This window comes from Perognathus longimembris, chromosome 8, assembly GCF_023159225.1.
Source record: "Perognathus longimembris pacificus isolate PPM17 chromosome 8, ASM2315922v1, whole genome shotgun sequence".
Taxonomy (NCBI): domain Eukaryota; kingdom Metazoa; phylum Chordata; class Mammalia; order Rodentia; family Heteromyidae; genus Perognathus; species Perognathus longimembris.
In genome coordinates, this window is record NC_063168.1 from 23,602,241 (window position 1) to 23,613,511 (window position 11,271).

At 39.8% G+C, this 11,271-nt stretch overlaps 1 protein-coding gene across 1 annotated transcript; it reads right to left on the reverse strand.

Annotated features, from left to right (window-relative positions):
* Nucleotides 1–1,829: 1,829 nt before the first annotated feature.
* Gkn2 (gastrokine 2) lies at nt 1,830–10,545 on the reverse strand. Its single transcript, XM_048353561.1, has 6 exons — nt 10,534–10,545; nt 8,298–8,351; nt 7,755–7,892; nt 3,503–3,613; nt 2,754–2,910; nt 1,830–1,912 (listed from the first exon to the last, which is right to left on the reverse strand). Exons 1-6 carry the CDS (start codon nt 10,543–10,545, stop codon nt 1,830–1,832), a joined length of 555 nt encoding a protein of 184 aa, XP_048209518.1.
* Nucleotides 10,546–11,271: the final 726 nt, after the last annotated feature.

Below are 11,271 nucleotides of genomic sequence, written 5' to 3' on the forward strand. Positions count from 1 at the left end.
TCCATGCACACTGTTTTTTAGATAATATCACTGTAGTTTTATGGCCTGAATGGTTTAGAATCACAGTCCTCCTATCCCAAGTAGCTGGAATTAGAAGGTATGCACCATCACACCCAGCTAAAAATAACTTTTAGGATTGTAGTAGCTTTGCCTTCGCCTTCTTTCCTCAGCACAACTGTCCTGGTGCTGAGAACACAATACACACTTTAACTGTACTCACTGATGCCTATCAAGAAGTAGACAAACAGAAGCTGGTTGTTGATGGCTTACACCATCATACTAGCTGTTATGTTGGGAGAAGCACAGTTCCAGGCCAGACTGGGCATATATGCAAAATCTTTTCTCGGCTAGTAATTGGACACAGGAGCATGAGGCTGTCATCCTAGCTACCATGGAAAACCTTAAATAGGGATGATGTATTTCAGCTATATAGCTGAGAAAGAAAGTGAGACTCTATTTCAAAAATAGCTAATACAGAAAGGTTGGGGGTATGATTCAGCACCTGTCTAGCAAGCATGAAACCGTGAGTTTAAATCCCAGGACTTCTAAACCAACCAAACACACACACACACACACACACACACACACACACACACATGCGTGCACACACACACACACACACACACACAAAATGATAAATAGTGTTTGGAATCAAAGTAGTTGATGGCAGACATGAGTTCTTGTTAAAATGTGCCTTTGTTCTGAACTTGAAGGCAGTTAGGCAAACTCCATTGAGACCCAGTGATTTAATCTGGGAAATTTCCCACCTAGTATAACTTCTTTTAGATCTTGGATGTTGCTTTTTTGCGTATATTTACTTAGCTTCTCAGTTAGGTTGTCATTCCTATTAGGCTTTCCAGTCAAGGCATCTTTCCTGGATGTTAAATGTTCCTTCCTCCTTCCCTGCTTGCTCCAGGTCAGCATATATCTTAGTAGTGTTTAGTTAGGTTGAGTCTACTGCTTTGGTGAATTAAATTTGCCTAAAAAAGCCTATGAGTGGCCTGAGTGTCTCGTTACAGGAGACAGCTCCCCCTCTCCCATTGGACAGTCAGGTTATTTGCTTTAAGGACATAAATCTTCTTCCCTCTTGCCAGTCAAAGTCATTACCACCTGAACCCCTGCTGCACTTGTAAGGTTCACCAGAAATGAAACCTGCCACAAGGTTCAGGCAGAAAGGAGTTTATTGAGGGGAAAGCAAACTGACAGCCCACATAAGATGGAGGTGTAGGGAGACAGAGGGGAAGGAAGAAGGGGAAAAGAGAGGCAAGAGCAAGAGAAAGAGAGAAAAGGAAAGAGAGCAGGGACTGTGTTGAGCAGATTATATAGGGAAAGGTGGGAGAAATGGCCAGGTGGATTGGATGTGACCTCAGAGAAGGAGGTGGTAACTGCCTCTAGGTGTACCAGTTACCTAGGTAACTCAGGTACTGGGTGCAGACTTAAACAGGTGGAGGGCATCTGCATGGAGCCCTCCAGGGGTGGTCCTTACAGCACCCAGGCTGCCCAGGGCATTGAGACAGAGAGATGGGAAGCAGGTTTGGTGAGAAAATGCAAACAGGAATGGAGACTCATGCCTAGATAGCTCCTCTGCAGGTGACCCAGCTACACTGACAGAATTTACAGACATTATACACTTATTTGGAATTTGGCGATTGTTTTCTATGCATCAACATAAAGATTGCTTGGCTTCCCTCTGTTGCTTACAAAAAGAACAAAAATACTCATGTGTCTGTAAATATAGTCTTTATGCTTTATTATTGAGTCTCATAATTAGCTGGGATATTGAGAAAAAATTTCATTTGGCCTCTGAGTAGAAACCAGATGAAAATCACCTAAACATGAAGGCCTGCACAGATGGAAATTCCAAAGATGCCCAGCAGCCCAGCCTTTGCACAAGCTCCGGCACCAGTTTTATCTAGAAAGGAGAAAAGGTTTTTGTGAAAGGCTTACAAATTTACCAGGGGCAATGGGCCAATGCTTTCTGTGAATGCATTGACACTACCAAAGATTTTAGTTATATTTTCATTACACAGAATCATAACATATTAACCAAGATTGACAAGTTCCTGGAAGAGTGGCAGTGTTGGCTAGCTAAATGCTGGTTAATGCTATGATATTCTGTGTAGGTGGCATAGCTTTGTGCCTTTAGAAGTGATCATGAACACTTAATTAGTGGGGAGCAAAAATAAAAACAGTGATAATCTTTTATCTCTTCATCTACTTTCAACTATTCTGGAGGGTTCCATTTGTGGTCCTCCTCATCTGTTGCCTCTGGCTACCCTTCTACATTTAAGGACTTTGTAAAATTCAGTAATGACTCCAGTGTTCCATGCTACCTGGAAAAAACAAGGCTTTTTGTCCCTTGTAGTACACTTGGCTTATTCCTGCCTGGATTAATTCAATCCTAGATTCTGAGAGCCTTTCTTAATGATTGCATCTTCAAAAGATGCTGTTCTAAAGACTTGGAATTTTTTTTTATTTTCCTTGATACCAAGAATGTTTTGCTATTTTATCTTTCGTTTTGACCCATCAACTTTTCCATTAGATTATGGGTCCAAGGAGGCAGACCTTTGCTCATTCTGGTATCCCTAACAATTAGCACAAGCACCATTCTAAATAGGTACTTATTCTTCCAGTCAACTACCTTGAGTCACGTTTCAATTTCTTGTGTGTTTTCACATCGTACCTAGCAGAGTGCTAGATACATAGGAGCTTTCAGAAAAGATCTGTGGAAGGAGTGATTTATTAGTACTCACGTGATTTTTCAACCACTTTCCCCTCATACAAGGGGATGTGTTTGCAGAGTTGCTCAATGGGCGACCCAAACAGGAACCAGTCCACTTTGGTGAACAGAGACTTCAGTGGGTTGTACTTGACCCAGGTATACTCACTGGAAGTCATGGTTTTCATCATCTATAGCAGCATAACAAAGGACAGCATAAAAAAGTTGGTAACTCTGACAGACCTTATATTAAATTATGAAGGTTTTCCTCCTTCTGTTTTTTCCCTAAACAGAAGACAGCCAAAGATCTCAAGTCACCCTTTTTCTGTGGACCACGTTTACCATGTGCCAGTGTTATTTTACTGCTATTGGCAATGAAGCCCAAAGTCCATCTCAAAAGGTGACAAAGGTGAGAATCTGGAAGGGAAGCTAAACCTCAGATGTCGTGTTCATATATTCTCACACAATTGTGTGAATTCTCTTTTCATCATTGAGTCATTGACTATGATTATACATTTACTCCTATTTCTGCCAAATCTTCCAGTGTAGATCAAACACTGGACTTTATTGAAAGCTTGGGGAGTTAAGATTATGAGGATGGAAATCCAGCTGACATATAGCCCTGCTCTTTCATAGATAGATGGGTAGAAAGACAGACAGATCCTTTAATGTGAGTACCCAATCCATGGCAAAGCATAATAGGTTCTCTCTCCTTCATTTCTCCACAGGCACCCATATTGCTTGGCTCAAGAACAGAGAAGTTTTAAGGATGCCCCAAATTACCTGCTTCTCATAGATGTACCGTTGGAGTTTATCCAGAGCCGGGATGGCTGCATGGTCCATCTTTACAATGTAGCAGGCTCTTCGGGAGAGCACCCTGGAGGCGATGTAACCCTGAGGAAGTGAGAGCACAGTTACTAGCCCTCCACAGTTCCCTGGGTTCTGAACTCAGTGAGGGTGATGATAGCTGAGCATTGGGGAGAGACTTGAGCATGCACAGCAAATGAGTGTCATTGTTTTTCAATCTTCAATCAGCTCTGCCCATTCCTCTTGGACATAGTATTCTAATTTTTTAACTTGACCTTTCCACCTCCTTTGAAATTGTGTCAGTTTACACCTATGCTTGATGTTACAGATCAAGATCAGAAGTTGAGGATTTGAAAGGCTGAGACATGGCAACTGTCTCTTTCAAGTGACTTTATTCAGCCTCATCTGAAATTGGAAGTCATGAATATTTGTTTGAAGGTACTAGAGCTTGAATTCAGGGACTCATGCTTGATCAGCAGGCCTTCTGCCACTCGAGCCACTGTGCCAGCTCTGAGAAATGAAACCTTTAACTGTGCTGTATGTCCTATAAAGTAGTCATTGTACAGTGATTTAAATTTAAATGCAATTCAATTCCATAAAAATATAATATAAATGAAATAAAAATACAAGAATATCTCATCAGACATTCCCAGTGCTCAGTAACAACAAGTGGCTCAGCATTCCCTTATTAGAAAGCACAGATATAGAACATTTGCACCCTGGAACTCTCTAGAACTCTTTAGAACTCTATACCTATTGTACCCTCACCCCACACATGCATGCTTCATCTATTCTCCCTTCTTTACTCACTTCTCCCCATCTCCTTTCTGCTCTATCCATTCTCCACTGCAAACTCAAGCAGGCTGGAGAGGGACAAGCTGGAGGGGAGCTGGGATTTGAAGAGGAGTGGGGGGAGGGGGAGAGTTTAACTCTGTCCACTAACGTTTCATTTTGAATAAAAGTAGTCTCTTCAGAGTTTCAAATAATTATACACCATCTGTTGTATCTAACAGAAACCTTCCTCGCTCCTAATTTTCAACTCTCACAGCTTCCAGATCTGAAAAAGGAAGTAGTCCAAAATGAAGGCTGAAAGTGGCTTAAGCCAAATCCTTACCATTTGATTTTTTATGCCACCTTTTGGAATTTCTAGGCAAACTGCTTTAAATAACTTCACTACCATTTCTGTGTTTTTTTTTTTTTTTTTTTTTTTTTTTTTTTTTTTTGCCAGTCCTGGGCCGTGAACTTAGGGCCTGAGCACTGTCCCTGGCTTCTTTTTTGCTCAAGGCTAGCACCTGCCACTTGAGCCACAGCGCCACTTCTGATCATTTTCTGTATATGTGGTGCTGAGGAATCGAACCCAGGGCCTCATGTATACGAGGCAAGCACTCTTGCCACTAGGCCATATTCCCAGCCCTACCATTTCCTTTTTAAACTGTGTCTTTCAAAGATTCACTTTTTTTTTATACCCACAATTGAGTTTTATTCAGCCATAAAGAAGAATGAGATTACATTGTTTGCAGGAATATGAATGGGACTGGAAGTCATCATGTTAAGTAAAATAAGCCAGGCTAAGAAAGACAAATGTCACCTGTCTTCTTTCATATGTGGAATCTAGATAAACATATGCACACATATAAAAGAACTGTTACAGGAGGAAAGAAGGAAGGGAGATAGGAAAAGACAGAACTATGGGGGTGCATATGACTGAAGTACATTACAGGATATATGAAAACAGCACAATGAAGTTCTTTTTTATATGAAAAAATCTATATAATCAGAAATTTTAATTAATGGAAAGATCAGACAAAATCTTGGTTTTCTGTCTTAATTTTTTTTTAAAGAACCAACAGCCCCCTCAACAAGTGGGCTAAAGTTTAAAAAAGAGACTTCTCTGATGAGGAAATGAGATTGGCCAAGAGACATATGAAAAAGTGCTCTACTTCACTGGCCATAAAAGAAATGCAAATCAAAACAACATTGAGATTCCACCTCACCCTAGTAAGAATGTCCTATATCAAGAAAACTAACAATAATAAATGTTGTAGGGGATGTGGCCAAAAGGGAACCCTACTTCATTGTTGGTGGGAATGTAAACTGGTTCAGCCACTCTGGAAAGCGGTATGGAGATTCCGCAGAAGGCAAAACATAGAGCTCCCCTACGACCCAGCAGCCCCACTTTTAGGCATCTACCCCAAAGACCACAAACAAGAACACACTAAAGCCACCAGCACAACAATGTTCATCGCAGTACAATTTGTCATAGCTAAAATATGGAACCAACCCAGATGCCCCTCAGTAGACAAATGGATCAGGAAAATGTGGTACATATACACAATGGAATTTTATGCCTCTATCAGAAAGAATGACATTGCCCCATTCGTAAGGAAATGGAAGGACTTGGGAAAAAATTATACTAAGTGAAGTGATCCAGACCCAAAGAAACAAAGATTCACTTCTTAAAAAGTGTAGGGAACTCCCTTCCACTTTCCTAGTTCTAATACCAGTATACACAGTTTCCAATGTACTCAGATAAGATACAGTGATAGTGTAGGTACAACCACAGGAAGAGGATACAAGAAGATCATCAACAATAGAAGCTATGGTTTCACATGGGATGTTGAAAGTAATTACAACAGTGATATAACACTCATTTCCATAACATGGAGTTCATTTCACTTAGCATCATCTTATGTGTTCATAAGGGCATAGCTATTGGGCTCTTGTGATCCTCTGCTGTGACTAGCCTAAACCTGTGCTAATTATTATTATGGGAGGCCATAGAGTCCATGTTTCTTTGGGTCTGGCTCACTTCACGTAGTAACAACTCATGGAGGGAGTGGGAAAGGGGTGGGGGAAGGGAGGAATTAGGGAGGAGGTAACAAACAGTAGAAGAAATGTATCCAATGCCTAGCATATGAAACTGTAACCTCTCTGTACACCAGTTTGACAAGAAAAAATAAATAAAATAAAACCAAAAAAGAAAGAAAGAAAGAATGGCATTGGCCCATTTGTAAAGAAATGGAAGGACTTGCAAAAAATTATACTAAGTGAAGTGAGCCAGACCCAAAGAAACATTGACTCTATGGTTTTCCTCATAGGGAATAATTTGTACAGGTTTAGGCTAGTCACAGCAGAAGATCACAAGAGTCCAATTGCTATGCCTTTATGAACACATAAGATGATGCTAAGTGAAATGAACTTCATGTTATGGAAACGCCTGTTATATCACTGTTATAATTATTTTCAACATGCCATGTGAAACCCTAGCTTTTTTTTTTTTTTTTTTGGTTGTTCCTTTTGTATCCCCTTCCTGTGATTGTCCCTGCGCTATCACTGTATCTCATCTGAGTACCCTGGATACTTTATATACTTGTATTAGAAAATATTTCTTGGAGTAAATTATTTCCTTCAAAATACTTTTAAAAGTAGTATAATTTAAACTCTGAATAAATTTCCATGAAAATAAATTGAATTTTTACTTAAAAAAAGTAAATAAAAAAAGTGTAGGGAACTTCTAACACTAGTGGGAGATAGCCTCTAAAGACTCTACTAGAAAAAAAAGGGACAAGAAAATCAAGTTTCAGCACTGAGTGACATAAGCAACAACATACTAGTATCCATAGTAGTTAGTGCTGGCAGGGCAAATGAGTAAATTCTCCCAAATTAGAAGTGGATGAAAGACAAGTTTCTTAAACTTTTGGTTAATGCTAGTAACTAAATCTTAGAAATTCCTCTTAGAAAGAAGTACAAAATTGACTGTCATATATACAAAGTTAATGTATATGTATATATGATAATAGGTATATTCCTCTGGATTTCTGCTATTTTATGACTGTTCTTTTTCTGCACAACATTTCATATTAGAAGCTCTTATTTATTTATTCATTCATTCATTCTGTCAACAAATTTTGTCAGAATCTATATGATAGTCATTGCTTTGGTCATTCTCCTACTTACTTTCTGAGTCTGTAATAAGACAACATAATCACCTTTCCAATTTCTACCTCAAAAGAGCATGCAAATGAACATTTTTCTTGTCTTTTTTTCCCCTTAGAAATAGCTACATTAATCAATTGCTTGGTTACTTAGAAGGAAAAGCAGAAGTGTGAAAGTGGGTTGTATTTTTTTAGTGGTGAAGATCTTAGAATTTAAATATATGGTAAATAACTGTCCCTGTTTTTCAGTAAACCTGTCTTGAAAAGTATAAAACAATCCCTTAGCTGCTTACATGTTTATAGTCAAAAATCGTGGTAGAAGAGCAGGATCCTGCATGGATGTCCACAGTGGCAGTGTTTTCTTGATTGTCAATCGTCACTGTCTCTTGAATGTTGCCCCCGTTGTTGCTTGGGCTGAAGATGTTATAAACCTAGAGTGGACACCAAAGATACCACTTTTTCATAAACTACACACATTGAAAGGCAGCCTTTCCCCCAAAATAAAACCTTCTATTTGCTATAAACTCTACTGAAGGCTCACTTTTCCACTGGGATCTCAGTCCAAAGCCCACACTACCACAAGAGTTCAAAGCTTTTCCTCCCAGTTCATTATGCCAAATTAAGAAGAAGCGAGACATCAGAAGAGAAATCAGATGCACCACCCTGTAAAGACGTGGCTCCATATGGGAAGGAGTCACAGTGAGAGAGAAATAACTACTCCATCAACTCCATCGTTTGTGATCCGTGGAATTCCACCCCCTACAAGGTTTTGAGGACTCTCTGTAGCCTTTCAGATTATTTTCATCTCTCCCAACATCTGTAAGGAACCAGCTCACCTCATATCCATGAGATTGTAGCCCACAGATGGTCAGCACCACCAGAAATGCCACCTGAAAAACAGACCAAGTACCTCCATTCCCCATGGGGTAGTCACTGAGCGCAGGAACAGCATGGGACATTGGAAGCCCAGGGACGCCTGTGAGTGGCCGTGGAGGATCCCGTGGAAAACATATGCATTCATTCGCTTAACAGACAATTTTTAGTTCATGCCATCAGTCAGACCTGTGGCTCCCTCTGCCACTATTTCCTAACTCTTCCACATCATCTCCATCTAGATAAGAGGAAAAACTTGGGGACAGATGAGCAGAGAGGAAGAATTCATTTTACAATTGTATACTTGTGGGACTCATAGTGACTTTGGATTACAGTGAATGTCATGTGTTCTGTTGGGAAATTCAAAGTTTTAATTCCTTAAGGCAGAGAGTAAAACATTTAAGAGACTCGTGAGAGATACAGACACAAGGAGTTTTTAAGAGCTATTATGAAAGTATGATTCTGGGCAGCATGGTTGACAGAGAAATCCTCCATGTTCTGCTACAACCTACTACTGAGTAATTCTGTCTAGATGAGCTGGGCTAATAGACTATGAGATGAAGCGCAGGTACTTTGGATATTTTTCTGTGAGAGTGACACTGGTTTTGCATTCTCTCTTTCCAATATTGTACTGAACTGCTCTCTCATTGCTAGCTACTGAAGGAGGAGGACTGATACTTTTAAGAACTGCCAATGGGATATTTCTAATTTCTTTTCTGTTCCTCTCCCAAAGTTTCTCTTCTGGTGCATGGGGTTAGGAACATCTAATTAAATCCTGTTTGCAATTATCCAGCATGATAACTTATGCAGGAACATGTTTTCTCTACCCTACACCACCAGCTCTAGGAACCTCTGATGCTCTTCTTTGTTTACTCAATAGGAATAGGGGTTTGAATAGGATTATGGAATAACCACTTCCATAGATGACCAGAAAGGGCTTTTTTTTGGTCAGTCCTGGGGCTTGGACTCAGGACCTGAGCACTATTCCTGACTTCTTTTTGCTCAAGGCTAGCACTACTCTACCTCTTGAGCCACAGCACCACTTCCGGCTTTTTCTGTTTATGTGGTGCTGAAGAATTGAACTCAGGGCTTCATGCATGTTAGGCAAGCACTCTACCACTAAGCCACATTCCCAGCCAGAAAGGGCATTGCTACCCCAAATATCCCACACAACACCATGAATTATAACACATTGTGGTTATAAATTTGTACTTTAGGATTGCCTTCTCTTGAAACACTAAGAGATCCCTAAGATTTTGCTTTCTCTCTTATCAGATGAAGAGGTGGAAACTGGGGAAGAGATTGCATTCTAGATCAGATCATGGGCAATCTAGTATGGAACCACGGAAGAGAGTAAGGCGGCCTTACAGGGAATTTTAGCACAATGACATTATGATGACTCCCTGCTTAAATTTTACTTGATGTTCCTATTAAGTAGGGCCTAAGATAGATAAATTGCATACTAAATCCCACAGTGGGAAAATGACATTCTTCTGTGCCTCAGTCTACTCAGTCATAAAATGAAGATAATACTGCTTGGCATTTAAGGTGAATGCAACAAACAAATCATACTGTCCATGTGGAATTCTTAGTTTAGGGCTTAAAATGTATTTGGGAAACCATATCTGCTATTATTACTATTACTAACATTGTTTCTTTCAATACTGTCATTCAAATGGAGATCATAAACACAATTTTTCTAAAGTGCCTACACTCCTCACAAAGCTAAGAGAAATTATTCCTCAAATAAAAATTTTCTATTTCTGGGCTGGGAATATGGCCTAGTGGCAAGAGTGCTTGCGTCGCATACATGAAGCCCTGGGTTCGATTCCTCAGCACTACATATATAGAAAATGGCCAGAAGTGGCGCTGTGGCTCAAGTGGCAGAAGGCTAGCCTTGAGCAAAAAGAAGCCAGGGACAGTGTTCAGGCCCTGAGTCCAAGCTCCAGGACTGACAAAAAAAAAAAATATTTTTCTATTTCCAAAATGTTTTCTTTATACTCTCTTAGTAAGCATCTCAGTAAAACTAATAGCTGGCACACAATATCCAAATTAATTTTCAGCTCTATTCCTGCCTAACACATAAAGCTTAGAAATATGTACAGCATTTGCCTAAGGCCTCTGAACTCCATGTCATACTGAACATGAGCATTCACTGCAAGCATCCGCCACAAGAAAAGAAACACAACCAATACTCACAAGGATTTTCATTTTGCCTGCAGGGAAGAAGGTGCTGGAGCAACTGAAGCTACGCACTGGCTTCTACCCTTTATATTGTTTTTAAGACATGGAAATTTCTTTTCCAAATGATGACATCAGAAAGATCATGACACACACACACCCTAGCAAACTCTGTTATCAGAACTGTGCTCCAACCACACACCTGATATCAATGAAGTTCATTAGTAATGAAAATTCACGGCTTGGTCACTCTACAAATATTCCTTGCTTATCTATTCTATACGTGAGGTTCCTACTTCCACCCTTTAAAAATATTGCAAGATACTCATTCTAAACACAGAGGCAAGTCAGCACATATTCCTAGAGTCTCCTTCAGAATATAAGTCCTTTCATAATACCTGGGTTGTGCCTCCACTCCACATCTTTTCACCTCTGTCCTGTTTGTTCATCAATCTCAAAGGGATGACATGGATCAAGATATAGTGTATTCATAAACTACTTTGGTAAATAGCAACTCCTTTGTGTAACTACTTAAAGATAATAATTTAAAAAGAAAAGAAGATGTTAGAGCAGAAGTGGACAATGTTTGGGAACTCTGCTTCGAAAACAGCCTCTGACAATTTCTTTTTCCCTTTTAGAGTTGGTGACAATTTCCAAGGATTTACAAGGAACAAGACTCAGAATTGCCAGGACTAACCAAATGTTTACACTGAGCTTTGAACAGAACTCCATGGAACCCATGTGCTTTATATCTCC